Source organism: Sciurus carolinensis, chromosome 8 (genome assembly GCF_902686445.1).
Source record: "Sciurus carolinensis chromosome 8, mSciCar1.2, whole genome shotgun sequence".
Classification (NCBI taxonomy): Eukaryota; Metazoa; Chordata; class Mammalia; order Rodentia; family Sciuridae; genus Sciurus; species Sciurus carolinensis.
This window is the reverse complement of record NC_062220.1, coordinates 95,978,375-96,005,069: the sequence shown is the minus strand read 5'-3', so window position 1 is coordinate 96,005,069 and position 26,695 is coordinate 95,978,375. Positions and strand designations below refer to the sequence as shown.

The following is a 26,695-nucleotide window of genomic DNA, read 5'->3' as shown; positions in this document are numbered from 1 at the left end:
GAGAATAAGCCAACCTGGGGGAAGGAGGAACCCAGGAAAGCCTCATAAGAGAAGCTGATGTTGAAGTAGAGAAGGAGTGTGGAAAGGATTTGGCAGGCAGAGAAAGGATGAGACAGAAGGTGGAGACAGGAAATAACAGGAGACGGAACCAAATTAGCCCGTGGGGCAAATCCAAATGCTGAAATTCATGTTAACAATCGATGGTCTTCTCTGTTACAGTCTGAAGTTCATGAGTCAGCAAATATACAATCTCCATGTAGACTTCAATGACCTCATCCTAGATTTTCAGAGATGGCCTCAATCCAATTAACTTTTGTAGGGGAAGGGAAGTTTTGGTGAGAAATATATTTGCAATTCCCCTTTTCAGTTCTGTTTTAGACCATATGCATTAACCTCAAAGTATAGGTTTCCTTTTCATGTATTTGAAAACAGTTTTTTACTCTTCTCAGAAAGACTCATCCATGTTTTCTGAACCACATTCCCTCATGATATCTACTCTATGTTCAAGATATGAAGTAAATTTGAACCTTAGTTACAGATATGTATAATTAGCAAGGCCCATCTGTCATCAGACATAGCCATGGGCTGAACATGACCTTCTTCCCCTTTGATCTTATCCATCATGGAAATCTGAGGCTCTCTGACTAAGGAATTCTCCTATATCTTCCTGAGAACTTCATACAAATCTAGACCCTAGTCAGTGCTCACAATACTCTCAGTATCATGGCAGGCATGTTATCCATCTCCAATATATGAAGGAAAACCTTCCCTCAATATTTAGAAACAAAAAATGTCAGGTGAAAACTTAGCTGTCAAGTTCTCTTTTAGAACAAAAGAGAAATAAAGTAGTTGAAACTTCATTCAGAAATAGAAATTCTTAAAAGGAAACCATATAAACTGGAAAAAAAAAAAAACACAAAACTTTGCAGTGCACTGGTTTCCTCAACAAATGGTGTTAAGTCACTGAAGAATACAGAAGTTACCACTTTCAGCCAACAAGAAATTGAGCAAATTATATTATGTGCATGTATGAGTACGTGACAATGAACCCTCCTATTGTAATCATAACTTTCCTATAAAAACATTTTTAAAAAGAAATCATACTTTTGTTCTGCATTCTCTTAACTTTTTTTTACCATCCCTACAAGGTGAACTGATTCCAAATAAAAGGGTCATTTCAACTCTTTGCAGTCCTTTATTTTCTACTAAAGCTTTGAGCAATATTTATTTTTCTAATCTCTCTGTCTATCCTGTTCCCTAACAAGATTTATTTTTTTCTGTGTCCCAATGTCTCTCAGCAACTTAATACACGTGGCCAAAAAAATCTTAACTAGCTTTTCATGCTCTATATTATTTTACCCCTTCAAGAATGTTTCATTATTTCTCCCAAAACATAATTCTTCTACCTACTCTAAAAGTTAGTCATACCACTTTTTTATATCACATTATTTCAAGTTTTGAGTACAGTTATTAATTTAGCTCTTCTCCATAATAAAAACAGATATCCAAAGTAAAAACTATGTCTAATTTTTTTCCATTTCCCCCCCCCCACCTCTTAGCAGAGCTGATGTCTCTTCAGTTTATTGGAATAATGGATGATATTGTAGACAGTTGTGTTTGCTGGTCTCCTCAGACTCCTTGTATGCATTCTTCAAAACCCATTTCCATTTCAAAGTCCCTGTCATTCTGAAGAAGTTGACTCCATTTCTCAGGCCCATGAATGGGTACTGAACTTGGAGTAGACTAAATTGAGCACTACATTTTATCTCCCACCTCACCACTAATCATAATTCACTAACCATAATGGATATATGGCCTAAGGTGGTCCAATCAGAATGATTTTAGGACTCTCTGGAAATGCTACACAAAGACACATCCTCTAGTTTTAAATGGTGGGATGTGTATATTTGAAGCCTAAACAGACTGCAGTCATGTTATCACTATAATAGAAGTCAAGATACTAAACTAATCCTTGCTTCATGATGCTACTTCATGGTTGCAGATATGTAGGTATCTGATATAAGAACTGTGTTTTAATATGGGAGAAAATGAGAAGAAAAATCCCTTACCAAATTTTGAACCCATCAAAATCTGATAAAAAAAACAAAGTTAAAATAAAGTCTATTCAGCTTGAATTAATCAAAATGGTATGAATTAACAAAATCCCTTAGCTGCAATTCAGTGATCCAGAAAGATCTTCATACTCTCTCATTCTTGTGATCTCAGAAAGCCAAGACTTAAATGGATGTGGATGGGGTTCTAATACCAGTTCATCTATCATTCCTGCTCAGGAGTATTTGAATATGGAACCAGTAATGAGAAAAATTATGTAGAGCACCCAGCAAAGGTAAGCAGCCACTCCATAAATATAAATAGTTTCCCTGTCATTTCCTTCACATCTAGAGGTCTTTGTCCAAAAACAAAACAAAAATAAATAAATAAATAAATAAACAAAAGAAAATAAAAAGAAAATGTATCAATAATCAACAATTCTAATAATAACATGTTTTGAAGAATTCAGGATAGAAAACTTCTAACTTTCATTAAGATAACACTAACTCAAATGAGGACTCACTGGGTTCTCTGAAACCTTTAATGCTTGAGACACAGATTAATGGGAAGCCATTACAAAAACCTAACAGTTTACATCCTGTTTCTACACATCAGACTAACAAATCATGGTGTAACACTGCTTGCTACATTAGTGGAAGATCAAAACAACACAAAGGAAAATAAATTTGTGGTTTCTGGGACTTTACACTGAAAGTATTCATTGGAAAATGAAGATAAAATAAGGGAAGAAGCTGCAATTTTCTTTATTCAAGTTTACTTAGATACATTTAAGTTAGCCAGACTGTTGGTTAACTTAAATTGTTCAGGAATTTATGTACCAGCAACAAGTTACCAAGAGTGCTAATGTAATCTATCATTCCTGTTCAGGAATATTTGAATATGGAACCAGTAATGAGATAAATATGTAAAGTACCCAGCATAGGTAAGCATCCACTCCATAAATATAGTTTCCCTGTCATTTCCTTCACATCTAGAGGTCTTTGTCCAAAAAAAAAAAGGAAAGAAAAGAAAATGTATCAAAACCAACAATTGATAATAACATGTTTTGAAGAATTCAGGACAAAAAACTTCCTATAATAAAAAAAACTTCCTATAATAAATCTAATGCTTTAGAACCTAGTAGACTATATGACTGTATGGTAACTCTCCTTTACTAATTTATCTTTACATTGTTGAAATGTGAGGAACAATCACTTTTTCATTATTCCCAAGTTCTTCTAGAGCATTATAAGAAAATGTAGTCCTTTAGTATCCAAATCAACTAACTAGTTCCATTAACAAAATTGTGGACTCTCATACTTTCAATTTTCATGATTAAATGCAGTAATTTAAATAATAAAGTAGAAAAACATACTGAGCCTGCATCCTAGCCTCACCACTTAATGGCTGTGTAAATCTCTTCATTTCAAAATATTAGTACACTCAGTTTCAGAGGGAATAATAATAATGTGTGCCTTGCCAAACCCATAGGCTCTTAAGAGAGTAAAACGGATCTGCTACCAAAATATCTGGCATAAAACCTGTCTAGCACTCTGTTTCAGATTGTGTTTGGGATTGGGGGATGATGAAACAAAAAAAACATGGAAAAATAGTAGAAAAACCATTGACTTTGCAGCTGACAAAAGCTGTCTTTGAATTCTAATGCTATTACCTCTGGTCTTAGCAGTTCATTTAATCTCCCTGAGTATAGTTTGTGCAAAGGAAAATTCGTTATCAATATCGCAGGATTGTTGTGATCATTAAAGGAGATAATAAAGAGATGTAAGGGATCCAGTTTGCATTAGGAGATTCATTAATAAATGCTAACACATTATACAGAATAGTCAAGGAGAGAAATAAGGTGTCAGTTATATAAATATATAATTGACAGGTATTTTACAGAGTAGATTGAAGGCTCTTTAGCAGCAAATCTGAAGACAGTGTATATTTAATGTGATGAAGCAATGGCAAATGCAGTGTCTGAGAATTTTAATTGACTAACACTCAAGGCAGACAAGTACAGCATTGAATCCATGTGAAACAGAAAAAATAATTAGAACAATCTAAACGGCAAAAGAAGAAATCTGAACAAAGATCAAACAGATATAAACACATGGGCTAAAGTTACTTCTTTTTTTTAAACAGTTTATTCATAATGAAGCATTATAAATTAGCTTCAGAATTCAGAGCTATTCTATCTATATTTCCTCAAACGTAACAAAGTTAAACTTAATTGATAAACCCTGGATATATTCATGCTGAGGGCCTTTTTTACCCAATGCTTGATCCATCCCTGATTGCACAAATTCACCACCACCACCACATGTGACTCAGCAGTTCCTCCCACAGCAGGAGTAGCATGTGCTTCTGGCCCTTGGCTTCCTGTTTGCAGAGTGACTTGCTCTGGCCAATAGGCAAAGATGGAAGTTATGAGCCTTAAGTGTTAGTGATTGTGCGCATGCCCCTGGGTCTCCATCATTACCATGAAGAAAGCATGGTGAACTAGCCATGCTCCCAGGAAGAATACAAAAGACTCAGGAAGTGAGGTTACACCACCCAGGAGAGCTCAGCCTCAGTCTGCTAACATCACACATGGGAGCAGGCTGAGATCAGCAAAGCCATCCTGCTGAGCCAGACCAAATGACTGACTCTCAGCCAAGGCATAGGTCCATGAAGATAAATAATTGCTCTTTTATGCTATTGAGGCTTGGGATCACTTATTACACAGCATTTTGGTGGCAGTAGCTAACTGAACATAATGTTCTTAGGAGGCGTCTTGATTTTTAAATTATCGTCCCCATCTGCTCATGAATTATTCCCAGAAGGGCATCTACTCTTTGTCATCTTTCAGATATCAGCTTTGCTTTTAAAAGAACCGAAAAAAAAAGTCTTTGATTCATAACCTGACACACTGATATATTATCTAGAGAAAGAGAGATGGAATGTGTACTGAATGGCATTCTAACTTCTGTGGTCCAAACAAAAGCAATATTAAGTAGGCAAAAGAGAGTCTTTTGTTACCCTTCTGATCTTTGCTCCTTCCATACTCTGGAGTACCTGTCCCACCTGTTCCCCATGCACACACCTCCTAAGTCCCTTAACCACCCTTGGTCCTCTGGTCTTTCTACAGCAGCATACATCACCTGTTAGGGCAAGCCCAGGGAGAATGTAGGTAGGTAAGCCTCTGTTACTAAGAGGACCACAGGCAGGACTTCAGTCACTGATATCTCACTTGTGACTCACCGTCAGTCAGTGTCTTACCCACTCTTTGCCTTAGGACTTCTCTCTAGGGCAGAGCCCGCCTGCCTGAGACCTGCCCATGGGTTTTCAGATTTTACCACTAATTAACTAATGGACAAGAGATGTGAAAGATTTCTGGGAAGAGTTACAAAATATTTAGAAACTTCGAAGTCCTAAAGGTGATTCTTAAGTGGGATTCTTCAATGAATTGAAGGTATCCACTGACTTTGAGAGCACCTGTAATCTATTTTAACCATATAGAGGGGACTGAGTTTCTTAAACCTCCAGCACTTCTGACTGCATTTAATCAAACACTTGGGCTGTTGTTCAGATAAATCACTGTTGTTCACATAAATCAGTGTAGTCTTTTGTCTGCAGTTAAAAATTTGCATTTCTGAGGCACGTAGTTTGCTAGATCACTTCCTGTTCAGTAACATTCAATAAATCCTCTCAGAAATATTTCTGGCAAAAACCAGGAGACAGGCAGAGGCTGTGGGATTTCAGAGAAAAAGTGCCTGAAACCAGGAGACTTGTAGGAAGCTCCCTGGTGGTGTTTGAAACAGGCAGAAGTTGAGATCAATGACTACCAGGAAAGGTAGATTTTTTTCTAAGGGACTTGATTTTTAAGAGGAGTTATTCCAAAGGAATAAATCTGGGATGGAAAATTGAAGATCCCAAGTAGATTAAGATTCAGAGAGGCAGTCAGATCTTCTCTCTGTGTCACTCCACATAGGTCATCACTGGGTCAACCCACAGTTTATCTGTTCCTGACCCCACCACTTGATTTTTCCACCATCTGCTCTCAGGTAGCTCAAATTGAGTTCATCAATACTTTAACATGACTACAGCCCAGGGGAAACTAACTGTGGCTGTTCATTAGACAACACGTAGACAGTGGTGCTCAGTCAATGTGCTGGTAGCATCAGCGTCACTAGGGTCCCATCCAGACCTGCTGATCAGGACCTCTGGGGGAAGTTACAGTGGTCTGGCATTATTAACACATGGGGCAGTTAAGTCCTGGTCATGTTAAAATTTGAGAACCAATGGTTTAGGTCACCCTGAGCTAATCATCTCTCTGGCCATGATGCATCTGCCTACCAAGTGAAGAAGCCAACTTGGATGATTTCAATAGATTCTTGTGGCTCCATCATTCCTCAGAGTTAATCCAAATAATATCAGTCTCTTCCCTTGCTTCTTTTTTTTTCTTTTTAATTCATTGGTGTCACAGAATGTAAAGGAAGATTTTAAGATTCATATCACACAGTGATTCGTTCTCACTCTCACACTTAAAGGACCTGGAAGCCCTTAGTTACAACAATCCCACTATTTTACTAAGCAAGTACAGAATCCTAATGCCCAACAGGAGAATAAAAGACTTATATAAATAATAAATAAATAGCAATTAAAACTGCATAAGCAAAACAAAAATATCCTTCTATTACTCACTTCCGAGTTCTGTCCAGAAATAATAACTGCACAGAGAAAATAAGCACTCTTGGCTCTCACACTGTAGGCATTTATTAAAAACTATTTCCCACTAAACGCAATCAGTGCTGCCTACCAGAAAGAAGGGGATTTGGGACTATACTTTTTAAAAATATGTATGTTCTTGACAAATCACCATGTGTAAGGTATAAATTTTCTGTTGATTCCAACTCAAGAAAAAATGGGATGAAATGAGATAATCAGAAAAATTTGAGCAGTAACTATTGGAGGAGTTTAAAGAATTATTTCGGGTAAGATAATATTACAGTTTTTTGAAGTCATCTTTTAGAAATGTATACCAAAATATGTATGGATAAATGATATTATATAAGATTTTTCTAGGGTTTCTTCAAAATGATGTAGTTGTGGGAGTTGGAGAGGAGATAGAATAAATCAAACCAGAGCATCCTTGAGTGGCATCTGTGTAGCTTCATATAGCTGAATAATGGGTACAAGGAGTTCATTACTCTCTACTGTATACTTAAAATTTTCCATAATAACATTTTAAAATTACTAATCTGAAAATTTAAGAATAAGGGCAGAAAACAGTCAAATTTTAAAAAGCAAACAATGATGAAAGTTAGTCACACTTTGATTTTCTAATGTCAAGAGTGGAATATGACTGAAGTCAGTGCCTCCAAAGACATACTGGCCATGACACTGCCTCCGGGTCACCAATTGTTCTCAGTTTCTCTACTGGGAACACATCCTGTTTTACTCTCTGAAGAGAAGGTTTCTGGAACAGAGAATCCATACTGTGAAACAAATGCTGAGAGAATGCTGGGTGCAGGCATGCAGGACACACAGCAGGCATCTAAAACTGCTAACTCAATAAAAACACTCAAAGTCGAAGAAAGAGACGCAAGCTGACAAAGGACAGTCACGCATTGGCCCCTGCCATGATCCCTGCCCTTGTACTCAATACCTAAACCTCCCTCGCTTTGAGGTACTTACCTTGGCCCATAGGGAGTTACTTGTGATTGTTGGATCTTTGCCCTCCAAGGGAAACTTCTAGTGCTGACTGTCTGTGACAGATACTTCTCTCATCCAAGTTTTCAATGAGCTATCTTGACAAGGTAAAGTGACCAGGTTATCAGTGGTTTTCAAATAAATGAACATTAAAACAGTAATAAGATCTTCTTCATCTATCAAATCAGTGAATTAAACTATTGCGACAATCTTCAGTGTTCACAAAGATGAAATGACACTGCTCATTAGAGTTGAGATTGGTGCCACATTGCTGGAAATCAATTTGGCAATGCATGGCAAATTCACTAATAGTAATTATGCTCTTTGATATAGGCATTCCTCCTCTAGAAATTAAAAAGAATATTACCAGTCATATATACAAAAGGTATATACTTTATGCAAGGAGATTTGCCCATAATAAATTTGGTATATTATACTGTATTCATATGCTCTAGTCTTTTATTAAAATGATGCTTACCCAGTATATTAAATAAAATAGAAAATTTCCATGAAATATAAGGAAGACAACACTGTGTATATTATGATCTCAGCTATATAATCTGAATGAATGGGTTTATTGAAAGTAACTATACCACAAATTTAAGCATGATTTCTTTGGTTGAATCATAAATGGTTTTTATTTATTTATGTGTGTTTTTTCAGTTTGTACCACATTTCCCACAATAATCAGAATACTATTTTCATAATCATAAAAATATTTTTAAACGATTTGTTCTCCAAATATTTCTCTACCATACAAAATTGCCCTGTATCTCTCAATTGATTATAATGACTTCGATGACAAAAACACTTGGCATAGATGCTTTGGCCTGTGCAAGTACATATAGTTTTTCTGAGCTCAGTTAAAAATGTAATTTAATAACATCCCCATTGCAGGTTCATTTAGAAGATACATGAGACACTATCTATGAGAAAACCTTCATAAACCTTTAAATTCAGTTTCCTTTGTGTGTTAAATGTTGAGAAGGCTTTGATGGGACACCATCCTAAACATGCATTGTACTCTATGCAATGTTGTAAAATGGGAGCCATTATTAATACTTAGTTGAAGGTGTTCTTTGAGAAAGGCATTTATTTGCTCTTTGACATCTTCTTGTTGCCGTGCCATTCTGGAGAACTCTGGCATAATGAAGCTAAGGAAAGGGCTGATCTGTATGGGGTCAGTACCTTGCAGACCCTCCTTGCTCTCCCTTACTAGTACCCTAAAGCAATCAGCTTTCTCTGAGGAGGAATCCAGGTTTTTCTGCATGCACAGTGCACTATTACAGCTCTCAAACATGACACAATTGTTCATTTTTCCAGGTCTTACAAGGTCAGCTTTAGTGTTTGCTACTGCCTGAAAATGGTATCTTGCTTTGCTGCCACCTCACCAATACTTCTGTTAAGCCGCAGAGGAAGAATGTGTCTTCCAAGTACAAAAATAAATTCAAGAACAACAACTCTCTACTTAATTAGAATGTAGGCTGCTCTCGGTTAGCTTTTTCTCTAAGAAATTTTTCTGGAGACAGTTTGAAAGAAATGCAGACAGCACCAGAGACTAACTTCCAGAGCTCAGTTCAATGACTAAATTAGTTCTTTACCTGCGTCCAACCATTTGTCTTCGTTATGCTTCAACATGAGCACTTCAAAATTATATCCTTAAATCTCTTAGGCTGCTGTCATAGTTCAAAAGAGCCAACTTGTACACCCAAAGAATCTGGGAGATCACCTATTAGCTTAGAGGTCATACATACTTCAATGTTCTCTTTAATTTAGGAAATTTCTTTATTATCGAAAAACTTTCAGGGTCAAAGAATTCACACTATGTTTTGAGAGGATGTCTGTGGTATTGTTAGATAAAAATAATGCTGGAAAGGTCTGTAGCACATTTTATAGACATTTATCTCTATAATGTCGGCCCTACTATCATAATCCTGTTCTTAGGAGCATTACAATGTGAAGGTTGTTTCTTTCCATCTAATATTTCCTCCTCAACTGAATACTCCAATCTTCTCTCTTAGCTCTCAGCCACTGTCTTCTTCTTCTGGACACTGCCATCTTTTCTTATTCAGGCAAGTAACTAAGGTTTCCAGCGTAGTTGATTACAGTAAGTTTTGGCTCTGGAACTTGCCTTTATCATTTAATAACTGGATCATCTTGAGCAAGTTACTTAATGTTTTCATAGTTAACATTTTCCTTATATTGAAGTACTTATAGCAGTACCTATTTCATAGTTGTTGTATTATCTTATATACATATGAATAACTATATAAAACAAAATAGAACTTGGCAAAGACATTACACTCAGTGGATTTTTATGAGAGTGATAAAGATGACATGAGTATCACATCACTTCCCTTATATGACCAGGCTATTTGGACACTTGAGTTTTCTAATGACCATCATAAATTATAATTCCAAAACTAGAAGCAAAAAATGTTATAATTAGGGGGCTGGAGATACAGTAAGTGGTGGAGCACTTGCCTAGTAGGCACAAGGCACAAGGTCCTGGGTTCCAACAAACATCAAAAGATATTATAATTAGGAAATCTCAGAATATAGTGGGACATTTATCATTTGATTGAGTATCCACATGCTGAAACTGAGCAAGATATTTGACCTCTCTAGCTTATGGTTTCCTTATGTGTAGAATGAGGATGACAAGTTAACTCCCCATTAGGTAAGGTAGCAAAAATGTGAGACTCCAGGTACCAAGTATGAAATTTTAAAATTATTTGTATTTTAAAACATTAGATATCATTATGATATGAGAGGTTCTGGGAGGTACAGGGTACAGCTGGCTGCCTGTAGGGTAATATTTTCTCCATGGGCACAGTGTCTGAGGTTGTGTTGGCCCTGAGAAATCCCACACTAGTCTGACCACATCTCTGCCTGGCTTGACCATCAGAAGACGGGAACAGGAAGAGGAAGAGGCAGTGAAAGAGAAGTGGGGAACACACCAGGTGGGCGAATTATTACCCTCAGTTGGGAGCAGGTGGAGAGCTAAACCCACACAGAGGGGCATCTCTTACTCACCTTCACACATGCCCTGACCCTTAGCAAGGGTATGGTCTTTATATGAAAAGGAGAAAAAAATTCCACAAAATTCATGCTGTCACTTGCTTATAGAGATACAACGGTGTGGAGAACAAAGAACGTGAACTTTGGTATCAGATATACTTTCCTATTTTTACAATTACTTTTCATGACACCCATTATTAAACTTTTCCCTTTGGGTACCAGATTCAACATTAAGTGTAGTCTTTAATTCATTTGACTAGGATCTTTGTAGAGATTCTTTTGCCATTGATTTGTGAAATTTTGAGAAAGTTCACTGCCAGAAAACATAAAGGAACTACAGGAGGTTAAAAAAAAAAATGTTCCCACTTCTTCCTGGTACTTACAGAAATCTAGAAAGTTAAACAACATTCTTTCCACTGGGAGTTTAACCTGAAGCCTTCTTGAATCTGGATAAATGCTTTTACAAACATTTCAATATTCTGAGATTACTGATAGGTCCAAGTCCATGATACTCTGAATTTTGTTAGTTCACCTATCCCAAAGCTGTGGTCCTCGATCTGTAGACAGATTCACACCATTTCTCCCCTTCTATGCATCCCCTAGAATTCCTAGCCACAGAACTTACTATTGATGCCACCAATAATAAGAGGTGACACAATGACGATCTGAGGAAGGAACTGAAGTCGTTATTTTTCCTGTGTTAATAGCATGCAGGCTCTGGGATTTGGGAGAAAGAGGCCTTGCAGTTCTGCTGGTGGGTTTCAGGTTTCCTCCAAACCACCTGGTTGAAGCATAAGCAGCTACAGTCTTCAGTGGTGGTTTCCTAGATTCCTATACTTCCAGGACAGAGGGGCAACTTTCCCTAATCTTCCCTCTCCTTGTCCTCCCAATACTATTGCAGTTGCTGACTCTCAATGTTAGAGTCCTTCTTGTGTGAAATACCTGGAGTAGATTCTGTTTTCTCAGGACCTCCTGGATGATGCATTAATGCTGGTTCCATTGTAGAATTGCCTAGGAAACTTTTTAATTCCTATGTAGCGTTCTCACCTGTGAGAATGTGGCCTCATTATCCATAGTTTTTAAAAGCACTCCAATTACTTTCAATGGACATCCAAGGATGAAAACCATCTTCTCAATCTCAAATTCTAATTTTCAGTCCCAGACTTTGATCTCCTTCTGTAAAACCCTCATCTCATAAAACAGGTTTATGAATCAGAAAATTCTCTTTACTTCTTTCCCTCAATATGTTTTCCTAACACATTGAGGAAAGGTCAGAACAAGCAATTTCTAATGTAAGAACCCTAGATTCAGGGATATACCTTCCCTAAGATGACCAACACAAACCAGAATCCACCTTCTATGTCACACTTCCAAGAGTTTCCTTTCTCTACTGAGGTCATATAAATAATATTATAATTGGATATAGTACATTTCCTAGGTGTATTAATGCTGCAGTTTAATTTATCAGTGATGTAAGTTTGCTGATCAAAAACAAAATGCAGAATATGGTCCTCCATTGTTATCCACAGGGAACTGGATCCAGGATCTCCTGAGGATATCCAAATCTGTGACTATTGAGCTCTTATATAAAATACAACAGTATTTGCATATGACCTATGCACATACTCCCAAATACAATCATTTCTAGATAACTTATCATACCTAAAACAATGTATATGCTATGTAAATAGTTTTATATTGTATTTTTAACTAATAACAAGAAAAAAGTCTGTACCCCATTCAGTACAAAGGTTTTTCCCTTGTAGTTTTCCCTGAAATTTTCAACCTGCAGCTAATTTAATCAAAGGATGTGGAACCTGCAGATTTGAATGACTAACTGTACCCTTTTCCATGTAAAATACCCTTTGAAAGGGCAAACCTTTCAAAATTCAGGCAAATTTGGGGAATTTATTCTATTCCAAATTTGTGGACTACCTATCTGAAATCAATAAACATTCCTAAAGTTGTAGAGCGAGGTCATGGTTCTGTTCAGCGCTTTGACAGATTGTCCCATTCCTCAGTCTTTTAGAGTAGTATCTAAATAATATCCAAGTTATAGTCAACTATACATATATTTATTCATTTATGTAGCAAATATCATCAAAGTAACTATTCCTACCAAGTATTGGGTTTGTCTGTCACTAAGAACAAAATGAAAATTCAGCTATGGAATTTGTAGTGCAGGATTTTAAGAGTAGACATTAGCTCACAGGAGAAAGTAACTTAAAGCGCCAAATATAATTTTAAACTTGTGAGGTATTTGGGATTGAACCCAGGGCCTTGAGCATGCTAAGCCACTGAGCTATATTCCTAATCCATAAACCTTTTTTTTTTTTTTTTATTTCATGGATGAGTTAAAAATAGATTGAAAAAAAAATAACCTTAGTGGGGAAAAATAATTTCCTAAAGCATAAATCCAGAAAGGCAAGCTGGTAAATGAATACTGAAGGCAGTGATACTCTGTATTAACTCAGTGATCTTGGGGACCTTGAGCTCTCATGTTGTTAGACCAGTGTACACAGGGCACAGCAGAGAGAGCCAGGGTTCCATATGAGGTAAAAATCAGATTACACTCAACCACACAAAGCCATGACCTAAATAAAGAAAAACACTTGGAGAAAATCCCACCCCAGAGTAAGACAAAGTATACCTGCATGTCTCAAATTTAGGTTTGGGTGGAAGAGAAATGAATTCTCCTCAAACAATAACTACCAACGAAAGCACCATCATCATTTGGAGAAAGGAATCTATACTATGAGCAGGACCCCAAAACTTCATGTTGAAAATTCATTTTGACATGGTCCAGGGTTTCCAGGTACCTGGCAGAAGCGCACGCGTGTGTGTACACACACACACACACACACACACACACACACACACTCACATGCATTTGTGTATATATTAAAGAATAAATTTAAAGTAAATTATATTTAAGTGATCAGGCATTTAAAAAATAACCAAAAATTACTTTCAGAAATTTGTACTTCTGAAAATGAAAAATAGGCCAATAGAACTAGAATTTCGAAGTACATACTAGAGTAATAAAGCAAAAATTAGTGAACTATACAATAAAGATGAAAAGTTGCTCGGAACACACACAGAAAGAAAGTAGGGCAAACACACTGTACGAGATCCTCAGCACTTGACACATGCCGCATTTTCTCTCTCAACCCTTACAGTACTACTGTGAAGGAAACCTGTTTCATCCCCATTTTAGAAAGGAGGATGCTGAGGCCCAGTAAGGTTAAGTAACTTGTCCAAATTCATACACTTACTAAGAGTTGAAACTTTAATTTCAGCCCAGAGAGTTGGCTTCAGTTTTGTCTTTTAACGAGTGTGTTATGTTCCTGTAGAGAAAATGGATATCACAAAAGGAGAGTTGCATAGAGGTTAAATTTGTCCCAGAGTAAATCTTAGAGCAAAATAAAGACAATTTCTTTTTGAGAAATGATGGCTGAGAATTTTCCAGAATTGATGAAAAGCATCAATCATCAGATTCAGTAAGGTCAAAAATGCATAAGAAGAATGAATAAAATGAAATCATACCCAGACTCAGCATAATGAAGCTGCAGACTCCTAAAGAAGAGATGCTAATAGTAAAGGCAGTCCATTACAGAAAACAGATCACTAAAAAGAAATCCTTTATAGAGAGGTGACTTCTCGAAAGGTGCATGGAGGCCAGGAGACAGTGGGATAGTATCTTTAAAGCAAGGAAAATACCATCCACCTACAGTGTGTACCCAGCAGGATGGTCCCCCAACAATGTGGGCAAAATCAACACCTTTTATGCAAATTAAAAAAATGGAAGGATAATAATACCATTCTGCCCTTATTAGAGGAACATGTAGAGGTTGCATTTAAGAAAGAAGGGAACTTATATACAAAGGAAAATTTAAGTTAAAAAAGATATAAGTTAAATAAACTACAAATATATGGGTAAATCTAAATAAACAATAACATCTACCTCATAGAATTAAAATATAAGACAATATTAAAATATCAGGCCGTAGTGTTATATAATAACTTGGTACAGGGTTTCATGTCAGCATTTTCTAAGTTCTGTGTATTATTGGGGAAGAAACTAAGAGAGTGTTTAACTTCAGTTTCCTTTAAATTTATATAATAATTTGTACTTATTTGGTAGCACTAAAAGAATAAAAATAAAATACATACCTTATATAATTATACAAATATATAAAACATACAATGAAGAAAACTAGAATAAGTTAATTCAAAAGCAAAGAAAATGAAGGATAGAAAGAAGAAAGAGAAGGAAAGAGTGAGGAGGAAAGAAGGAAGGGAAGGAAAATGAAACATACAAAAATGTATAAAATAACCAAGAATTAAACGTTAGAAATAAAGGCACATTTTATTAATACATAATTTGTAGACAAAATTCTACAATTTTTAAAAAATATTATCAGACTTTTATGTCTAAAACTCAATTAGAAGTCCACAATTAAGAATTATCTTACATAAAAGACCTAGAAACTTAAAAGGCAAAAAAAAAAAAAAATATATATATATATATATATACATACATACACATATATAAAGCTATGCTTGGCAAGTACTAATGAAATAAATAAATAAAGTAACTGATGTGTCTACATTGTCATTATTACAGAACAGGTCTTAAAACCATGTCTGACAACAGCAGATATAGAAATAGGTACAATCTGTTGTCAGGGAAACAGGAATGGCAACTAGTTCTTCCTGAGAAGGTCAAGAAAGAATTGGAAGACACTGCAGGAAAAAAAAACAAAAAAACAAAAATATAAACGTTTGACCAATGTTTCCTTAGCATTTGCCTATTCCTGGACCTATAATCTATGGGATTTATTTACATTCTCTCCTTTTAATCCTCCTGATGACACTAAGATATGAATGGCTAACTCCAGGTTATACCAGTAGTCAAAAGCTTCATATGTGACTAAGCAGGAGATTGAGTGCAATTTTTTCAAACCAGAAAATTTGCAACATAAAAACTCAGAGCCTCAAAAATCTGTTTATAGGTTTAACAGATAAAATTCAGAATACTCAGTGAAATTTGAAATATAGAGAAGCAACAAATAATTATTTTTGTGTAAATATCCCATGCAATGTTTGGAACATACTCATTTTTAAAATTATTTAACATTTATCTGAAATTCAAATTTCACTGGAAGTCCTTTTGTTTTATTTTCTAAATCTGGCAATTCTGAGTAGGAGGTGAAATAAAAGGGAGGACATAGCTGAGCCGAGATACAATGATGTTTCTCAAAGTTCTCCCCTTGGGTCAAAAGCAAGTCCCTCCTCCATCCCTCTCTCAACAAAACACTCAAATAGAAATAAATACACACATATACATGTATATACATGTATATCATTTATGTATGAAATTTATGTATGTACAACCATTTTCCAATCATTGTTTAATTATTTTTATTATTATTTGATATTACTATTACATCATAGATTTATGTACATTAAAATGTTAGAGGAGGAAAGATACATAGGAATATATTCAGACATTCTTTCTTCCATATTCCATTTGTAGCATTGGAAAACTTGTTTTTCCTTTCTAAACCACCATGAATCAGGAGATTTACTGCCCCTAAGTTTGCAAACAAGACTCCTAGGAGTATATTCACTATAACAATGTCCCACCATAATGACAGTTCCATGTACCATGGGGTCTTTATTTGCTTTGCAGCATAAACCAAGGACACAAATCCTGGTTGAACTGGAAGTGCAAAGCAATCCAGGTTGAGGTTAGTCAGAGATTTGCTGGGGTGGGAGAGTCTTGAACTAAGCTTAAAGATAAAAGAAAAAGATGAGTTGAATTCCAAATGAGAGAATTCTATCTTAATGTCAATATCAAATATTTGAAGATCTGGCTTCAAAACCCATCTTCTGTATATAATGTAAGATTGTTGGAGTAGCTTCTGCATCGAATATGTTTCATTTGCATTTAATTTAATTTGTTTAATTTCTGCATCATTTTGTTTAATTTGCATGAAAATATCATTGGGAAACATTCAACACCAAATCCAAAAAATACACACATTCCAGTGTATTTGTTTCATACACACTTGTACCAGTTTTCCATGTCTGAAGAATGGGGAGATTCTAACTGAAAATTCCTTTTGACTGAGAGAAATGGCAAAGCATGTGATCAGAGAGGTTTAGTGAACCTCTCCCCTGACATACCTCACATGCTCTCTCCACCCTCAGGTCGAAGGAGAGATAGTCTGTCCTGGTGGTGGTAGATACTCTCTGCATTCAGTTGGGTCATTATGTTTTGCTTGGTGAACGTGGAATCTGTGTAAAGCGCTGACAGATGATGTGCCTCCAGAGCTACAGTACTGAATTTCAACCTCAACAGTACCGTCTCATCCTAATTTATCAAAAAGTTAAGATGTAACAAAACATGTTCTGTACTAAACTTATTCTGAGCACATAATCTTACTTTGATGGTTCAGAAGGCAACCCAAGGATCTTATGCCCTTAGACCATCCACAGTTCTATCATTTATTAAAATTGAGGAGACCTAGGGAGTAGTGGAAACAATGTGGGGCCGAACTCACAATATCTGAAAAACTGAGAGCAAGTTGCTCAACCTCTAATAGCCTCGGTTTCACTAATAAGATTTGTCCTTTAAGGAATAATGAAAGAAGGGGTCTAGAGTAGCGTCTGGTACAGAAACAGGATAACCATTAGATGGGCATTTCAGCTCCTCTGACCACTGGTTAGAGCCAAAGAAGCAAATGACATGAGGCATCATCCTGATTTTCTGCCGCCCTTAGAAACCTGAGGTTTATCTAAAATAAATAAATTGACCCTTGAATAAATAAAAGCCTGTAAGATTCATATTTATTCACATTTATTATTCATATTCATAATTTACACATATTTAATTATTCAAAGCATCTCTTAAATATGTAAAATACATTTCTAAAAACATCCTTTTTGATTTGGAATTTCTGGTTACTTAAAATTTAGATCAAGAGTTTGCAAACCACAGCCCAAGGCCACATTCCATCTGCCAACTGATTTTATAAATAAGGTTTTGTTGGAACACAACCATACCCTTTCCTTTACATATGATCTTTGACTGCTTTCTTGCTACACTGGCAGTTGAGTAGTTGTGACTCTTCACAAAATACAATTCTGAGTCCTTGACCCCAGATCTAACTAATTTTTCTGGATGAGAAGTAAAGTCAAAGGCAACCTATTGCTAGTGAAAGGCAGAAATTCATTCATGTGCCCAAATGGTGCTAAAGTACAGCTCCACAAGGCAGTGGCATCCAAGACGGAAAATTTTGTTACTAAAGTCAGCTAGATCTGGCTTCAAATCCCACCTTATGTAGATTATATACTTGTGAGACTGTTGGGAGGATCAAAGTTTAGCTTGATGGATGCAGTAAGGGTTCAATAAATGTTTAATCTCTCTACCTTCTTTGCCTCTAAAATTTTAAGTAAATAGCTGCTTTTCCCCCACACTCTGTTCCAATCCAGATGTATGGAAAGCTCAGGTTAAGGTCAGTCTGAATCCATTATAAAATGAGATCAAACAAGGCCATTTTATACTTTTGTCTTAAGCATAGACAAAAATACCATTGCTGAGATGTCCATAAAATACCAAATATCCCCTTTCTTGGTCAAAATCAGTGGTTGCTATTTCTTTACCTAGTCATAAAAATGTCTCTGCATTCTGACAGCATCCAATACAGAGTGAACTCTTATTCTCCTTACTCACCCAGCTGAAAACCCAATTCTAGAGTAGATTGTTTCTATCCTGCTGAGACCCCCGACCCCTCGCCACCATGGTTCCCCATAGTGCATGTTCTCCCTTCTTGCATTGAATAATAAACCCTACCTGTTCAGTTACTGGTGTCCCTGTGGTCTTTAACTGAAAATTGTTGATGGACAGAAGAGTGAGGATTGTTTCAGTTTGATTATATTTGCAGTTGTCAAAACAACTACATGTGCAATGGTGGTAGGAGAGAAGGGAAATAATGATTCATAATACCATATTCTAGGCATGTTTCACACATTATTCCTTTTGGTTATCACAAGTCTCACAAGTTGTATGTCATGGTGTCCCTTGTACTTACTCAGGAAACTGAGGCTCTATGAAACTGGCCAAGCCACATTATCTGGGATGTGGCAGATGTTTTTGTTTCTTTGAAGTCTACAAGAGCAGAGAGAGTCACCACTGGCTTTCATTGTTGTTTTGTTTTAATTAAGAAAGGATAGACAGTGCAGAGTATAGTCACTGGCCTTGTCTCCTGTGAAATCTGTATCTTTTGTGTATACTGCACGCTCTTGGGCACTAGGACCAGGATGTGAAGATTGTTTCTCTGAACATCTTAGAAACTTGTCTGATCCTCCTTCTCCTAAACATAAACCTTCAGAACAGCTGTTAATTACATCTTTGGTAATAGCACTTACTATGCAGAGTTGAAAATGGAATGAGAGAGAGCCATCCACCTAACAACTAGCCTTGGCAACTCCCCAGGGAGACTGTCAAACCACTGATGCCCAGAGGCTCATTTCAGATCTCTGGGTGGTGATCCCTGGAAAGACTATGAAATGGGTGCTGATAACAAGAAGTTCAGGTGATTTTGATACAAATGTATCTTCAGAATAACTGCCATAACACATCCGACTGTCTGATTCCTTGTTGTTTACCCAGAGTTCATTAATACTTCCAGACTCAGTCGTAATCTTCTGGCTACTCCATCTTTGCTGACTTTCCCAACCCCAGAACTACAATAGCACTCAGGCCTACATTGGGCTACTCATGCCTGAGTGTGGGGCAGCTGGGGGAAATTCAAGACTTGGAGTCAAAATTCATTCTCCTGATCTGCAAGACTAGACAAGGTGACCTTGAGTCTTTATTTCCTCATTTGCAATGTAAAGGAAGAATGGTCTCAAAGCTGGTCTGGATCAGAGCTATTCTGTGTAATTCAACTCAGCACCACTTTCTTGTAGAAAGTGATCTGCATTCTTGATAAGAGGCCTTTCATTTCTTTCCCATAAACCTTTATGGTATTAAGACCCATTCTAGAAAACTAGCTACAAACTAGCTACCCACTCAGACTTTGACTAATGGTATTTACTCTGTATTCTTCATATTTATGCTAATCAAATTTATGCTAACAAATATCAGTCTGGCAAAGATAATCTAACCACTTTGCTTTTCTGTAAATGTCTTTGCCAAGGGCAAAGATATGAATTGGTCTGTTTCAGATCTTTTCCAATGAAGAAAATTTAACACTACACTTGAAAGTTCTCTTATTTAAATTTTCTGGGGAACAAAGTTTAACAAGAATTACTATACCCACTTGCTCTTTATAAACCATAAAACATTTGACAATATATGATTTTCATGATGACACATGACCAATGCATTTGTTTTAAAGGCATAAATCCTGTCCTTCCAATAAGATTACAGTCTCCTAGGACACATGGATTATGAATTTTTGAATCACTCTCTTCCCACCCCATGTGTGTGTGTGTGTGTATTCATCTTAAAGAGCAAAATAGATATAATAATCCTTATTTTACTGTTAAACATTCTTTTCCCTGACAACTCAACTAGAGGAAAATAAATATGTTTTTGTACAATTTGCTTCTTGGGAAGAGATCTGAAATTACCAGTTCAACAATTTCTCTTAATAGAGATCTTTTTTGATACATTATACATACATGGATTATAGATATGGGGAGGGAAGAAACAGAAAGACAGGAGAGTAAAGGGAATGTGACCATTTTTTTTTTCTACTTTGCATCTCACATCTAAATGTCTTCATGAAGTCACTGCGTAGGATAAAGGCTGTACCTCTGCAGAGAGCACCCCTCCTCTGCAAGATTACAACAAGAAAATAAGATCTGCACTACAGTTATCTTTTGTGCAAGGCAGTGTAGATGCATCATGTGAGTGTCATTGTACTGAATGACACAGAGAGATGTCAGCAAGTCCATCTGCTCATATCAGTGGTTTTTGTGCTGAGCTGATGACTAAGAGCTCCACAGAGGAAAACAAGGTAGCTGCATTCTAAGCATCGATCATGACATTCTAAAGGACAGAACATGCAGCGTGTTTTCAGAGGCAGCAGGTTGGAGAACAGTAGTAGATAATGCATGAAAGGTACATGGAGGGATGTTCTCAGACTAGTTCCCAATTTTTCCAAACCAAAGGTGGCTGGAAGCCCAGATGTATGGGTAATTTATTTTTTCATGTGACTCCAAGAATAGAAGCAAGAAATTTGTCTTTACACAAACCAGCAATTTATTCCACGAACTCATTTACACAAAGGACCTAAAATAGTCAAGTTCGTAGAAACTGAAAGTAAAAAAGAGATAACCAGGAGCTTGGGAAGGAGAGTGATAGCTCAACACATGCATTTTCATTTGGGGATGCTAAAAAAGTTCTGGAAATGGATGATGACTGTGTTGCATAACAAAGTGAATGTCCTCAAGCTCCTGGACTGTATCCAAAATGTTTAAAATGGTAAACTTCGTGCACTTTCCCACAGCAATAATAGAAACTTACAGAGAAATAACTTTCTTCAGGGCAGATCCTCTCTAGCAAAGAAAGGATGATTTGGGTGAGACTTTTAGAAGTGCAAATGGAAGGTGAGTGCCACTTGTAATACTGGAGGGACTTCAGACCCAGAGTGGGCACATTTCTGTTTAATGGGTCAGAGATGATTATGATATGAGCTTTTGTTTGTTTGTTTGTTTGTTTTGTTGCATCCTCCAGCTGGGGCGTCTCAGGTCTGAGTATGGGCATGAAGGCAAGGAGGAGAGAGGACTTCTGACCAGGAATGGTGAGTAGGTCCCAGCCTAAAGTCAAAGTGAGAGGTGGGGAGACTCCAGGAAAATGAAGTGCTGATATCTCTGGAAGGTATTCTCTAACTCTGTGTTTTACTTCCCTCTACTACATTGTAAATTTTTACCGCAGTCATCAATCTTCAATATAGTTCAGAGGCCTGGAAATGGCAGCCCACAGAGTTGTTTTTGTAAGTAAAGTTTCTATCTGATCACAGCCATGCCTATTAATTTATGTATTTACTGTGGGTAGTTGTTTTTGATTTCTGCACTATGACTGTGGAGCTAACTAGTTGCAGCAGACATTGTGTGGTTCGTGAAACTTAAAGCGTACACTCTATGTTCCTCTAAGAAGAGTTTGAAAAAAAGCGTGTCACAGATTTAATTAGTTGTGTTCGTGAAGAAATACAAGGACTTTGTCACCATTTGGAGGAAAGAATTGGTAGAGGGGCAGAGGTCATCTGGAAGGAGATAGTAGTCGGGGAAGCAGTCAGCAATGAACACTTACTACCCATTTTGGATCTGGAGAACCCACAAGCACTGCCCAGGAAGTTTCTGAAATCCTTTAGTAGTGGACTTAGCTTCTTGTCATCAACTAAGGGAGACCCTGGACCATGACATACATTTGTGTTATTTATTTGAGATCTCATCAATGAAGATTTTGGGGTTTTTGACTATATCTGAGACTGTCTCATTTCCTAATAAGACCCATAAATATGTCCTCAGTACAATTGCTAAACAGGTGAACAAAGGGTGTTATTGATCACAGTGATTCTGCATGGACTCACAGGACAATTCCACCCACAGTAAGCAGTACATTGTTTTTTCCCCACAGCTTCTGAAGTGGTGAGGGATTGAAGGGGTGAGGAAGTGATAAGGACTCTTTTGTGCAAGGAGGTGACAGGCATTATACCAGATATACACAAAGCTGTGCCTGCTTTTCATTAACATTTCCTAAAGATTTTAAATCATAAAATTTAAATTGCCCCTGAGAAGAAAATGAACCACAAACTAGCTACTATAGATTGAATTCCTTTTTATTTTTTAATGGGATTATTCCTAGAGAGAAAAGGGACACCCATCACAAATTCTTTCCCTGCCCCACGAAACTGAAGGACATCCCTGACCAACAGCACTATGACTTTGGCATCATTAAAGGAGCAGATAACAGAGCGCAGTCTGAACTTCTGTATCAGGGACCATAGTGGCACCCTCAATTCTATTTGGTCTGACCTTGGATTGTCCATAATAATAATAATAATAATAATAATAATTCTTCAGCTGGCATTACTTTCTACCAGAGCTCAAGGTGGAAAGTGCTCAGATGCTGAGGGACTGAGAGCAAATAACAAAACTTCAGTCTCCCGTCAGTCCATCCCAGAAAGTAGGTTACCTTTGACTTGTAGGAAAGATTTCTTTTTCTTATGTGAGTTAAATTCAACAGATGTCACTCTTCAAAAAAAAAAGCAACTTAATCCCCAGGAACTGCAATCTTTAGTCAACCAAGTATTTTGAAATCATAGTTACATCCAACCTTGAAAAGAGAAGCAATCTTTGGACTTAGCAACTATTATTTTTAGAGAACACTTAAGGGTTCCAGGCCTTCACTAATCATGGCACAGAATCTCCATTATGATGTCTTTTCATTCATTCATTCACACATCTATTTCAAGGATGTTTGGAGCTTACTGTGCACCAAACACTATTTGAGAACACAAAGGTAGGAAAGGCGTAGTCCCTGCCTGTAAGCAAATCATATTTTTATGAAAAAAAGACTGTTTATATTAAATTTGATTATTATGATCATCATGGATAATACCAATGACATCCAAAATAAGAGGGGAGACAAGAAAATGTGGCAAGAAATTTGGTCTACTTTATGAACTACCTTTGAAGATATTTGCAAAATAATATTTCACAAATATTTGCCCAATGGTGCAATTTTTCTCAAGATTATTTGAAGGAAATCACCTATTTGCACACATTCTAATCCTCTTTAACATATTTCTGACACATTAGTTATAACGTGCTACATTGCTTATAGTGCTTGCACAATAGCTTATACAAAGTAGATACCAATAAACATTTCACAAGTTCATTGAATTTTAGATTTGAAAAATTATTTAGAATAATATTTAGAATCAGCTGGCCCTGTGACCCTTTATCTAAATTAGATTTTTTACTATTTTGAAAATATGGTAAAAACTGTAATTTTTCCCCATTTAAAAAAAAAAACACATATTTACATATGTTCACACTTTTGTATGCAGCCTGAGGGGACTCCTCCTTGACATCCATGAACTTCCTTGGCATCTCATGAACTCAAGCTGAGCATATCAGATCTAGCCTGTCTTTTTCTTATAATTGTTGGAAATCATTTCTGAAAACATGGTTGGAAAATAATGGCCCATATGCCATATCTGGCTCACTGCACCATTTTTGCACAGTCAGCGAACTAAGAACAGTTTTCATGTTTTAAATGATTGCATTTTAAATTGCTATGCAAATACTTATATATCATTATCCTCAATTTTATCTCTTGGCCTATAAAGCCTAAAGTACTATCTGGCCCTTTATTGAAAAAGTTTGCCAAACTTTTGACCTAGAATGGTTAAATATTTCCCAAATTACTAGAAATTACTAGAAAACATTACTAGAATTCATACTGCCTGATTCCTCCTTCACTGGTCTCTTTACTCCCTTTGGTTAACTAACATATCGATGATTAATGGATTGATTGATTTAAACCCACTGAAAAAGAAAAACAAGGAGTAGTAAAACTGGAGTGTTTAATAAATAATTTCTCAGGTAAACAATTATGCAGTTGTGTAGGAAGCTGAAGTCCAGTGAATTTAGTGACTCATCAAAAATCATACTACAAAGAAGCAAGACTAAACTCTTTAAGTTCAGGTTGTATGTTGCTGACTTCATTTTTAAAACTTAATTTCATTCCACATATTTGAAACACACTACTTTCTATAAGTAGGAAATAATGTCATGGAAGGAGTTTTACTTAAAGTAAAATTATTTGAAAGGATATTGTTCTTAATTTTTATTTATGTGATTTCTAAAGTTATTTTTCAGATTCTTTCTGCCATGTAATAACAAGAATCAAATGAGAAGGATTATAATAACTATTCACAAGCTCTTTTAAAAATACTTATTTAGAATTTCCTGAAGACCTGATTGCTATTATTTCTTTCTATTGATTCAGGTTCTCAGAATGGCTTCAGACTACATGGGACAATATTACCAGTAATAGAACTAAAATATTTTGATAATGAAAACAAAAATGAACACACCATTTAAAAGATAAACATCTGAATAATTGTATGAATACCAGGTCTTCTGTGATGTTTTCTAGCCATAATCTTTTTTTTTTTTTTTTCGACAAATTCTGAAATCATTTTTGTCCTAATTTAAACCAGATTGGAAGAACAGAAAATTCTTTCTTTAATGGAGTCATGGTCACAGTAAATAAGCTTGCTTTTTACAGCAGGTGCTTCTGAAGATTCTGAATTAAATCAGATCCATGGCTCAGCGTGCCTTCCTGAGGCACCACCATCATTCATGTGCTCCCTATCCCAAGTCTCCTGCACTTACCTGGAAAAGCCAGCTTTCTCAGGGTGGGGTGCATAGATGGGCTACTTGTCTGACTTTCAAATAGGAATTCTTTGCTAACAGCAGGGCCACTGCAATGCTCCCACGCTCTGCTGTATTCACCAAGGCCCTGGATAGCTCACCCGACAAAAGGAAGCTGAAGTGTTCCAAGTTCCTCAGGATGTCAACAGACAGCAAAACCTCAAAACCATTTCAAGCAAACTAATATTGAAAAACCGAGCTCTTAAAGATGAATGGTCCAAGTTGCAAAATGACAGGAAGACTGACTGTCCAGAAATATTTATTAAGGGTTGGGGTGTTTTCGATTTTGAGTCAGTTATTTCATAATAACTACGAAGCTAAGCTTTGTAGAGAATGAAGGGAAAAGAAAATAGTAATATTAGCAAACACAAAAGTAGGAGATAACTGAGTATTGTGTTTAGGGTAAAAGAATATGTATACATATATATATATATGCACATATATGATATGTTTATACATATGCTACATATGTTTGTGGGTATCTATGTACCTTGATATCTATCTATGTATAGATCATTCTATATAGATAGGATAGATACACACAGAAATACATATATACATATATGAAATATACATATATGAAATTTACAGAATCATTCTGTATCCCAAGGGTGCCCTATGGCTTCTCCTTTTATAACTTTGGTGGTTATCTCCTGCACCAATTTTGTTAATATATAGCCCTAAGATATGACACTGTAATCATTTCATTTAATTATAATTAAGAGAGGGGACATTTAAAACCAGCATACATTAGAGTGTCAGGGGAGGGGCGTGAATTTGTCCACAGTCTCACTATTTTTAAAATTTTTCTTAGTTGTCAGCAGACCTTTATTTATTTACATGTGGTGCTGAGAATTGAACCCAGCACCTCAAAAATGGCAAGTACTCTACCACTGAACTACATATAATCCCAGCCTCCACAGCCTCACTCTTTATATTTGACATAATCTCCAAAAAGAAAGAAAACTGCACACCCAGACATAAATATACACTGAAAGTATTAAAAGAAAATTCGTTCCTCAAATAGCACTAATTTATCTTCCATTCTATGTCAATGACATAAATTAATACTTATGTTATAATTATCTTGTAAATTACATAATAATATCATGTAGAAATGTGTGAGCTGAAAATTCTAATTTATTTATTATCAATATTTTAGACATACCCCCATTTTTAAACTCTATTTGAACATTTCCACATTTTTAAAAAGAAAATATGGAGTCAAAAAATTGGCACTAGCCTTGGGTTCTCTCTACTTTAAGGGCTCCAATTAGAATGATAATTTTGGTAATTTCTGATGGTTTCTGAACTCCTTAACAGTGCTGGGACATAATATTTTTGGCCAACATTGTGCAATTCATTTTTGGTCAACTTTCACATTTTTCATTCAGCGGATATGCGCTCTTACTATTATGTGAGTGAAAGTCTTACATGCTTCAAAAATAAGTCATGCTTGAGGGAT

At 36.2% G+C, this 26,695-nt stretch overlaps 1 protein-coding gene across 3 annotated transcripts in view; it reads right to left on the bottom strand.

Annotated features, from left to right (window-relative positions):
• Positions 1-25,358, bottom strand: part of LOC124990208 (probable G-protein coupled receptor 141) — a 52,875-nt gene extending 27,517 nt beyond the window's left edge. Inside the window, exons 1-2 of one of the 3 annotated variants that reach the window (XM_047559940.1) lie at positions 25,192-25,317; positions 7,732-7,844 (exon numbers count right to left, since the gene is read on the bottom strand). In XM_047559940.1, the coding sequence (XP_047415896.1) occupies positions 7,732-7,741 (10 nt within the window). In that variant the 5' untranslated portion in view covers positions 7,742-7,844; positions 25,192-25,317. Of the gene's footprint in view, positions 1-7,731; positions 7,845-25,191 lie in introns of all 3 variants that reach the window. The other 2 variants (XM_047559941.1, XM_047559939.1) reach the window with 2 other exon arrangements.
• Between the last annotated feature and the right edge of the window lie 1,337 nt (positions 25,359-26,695).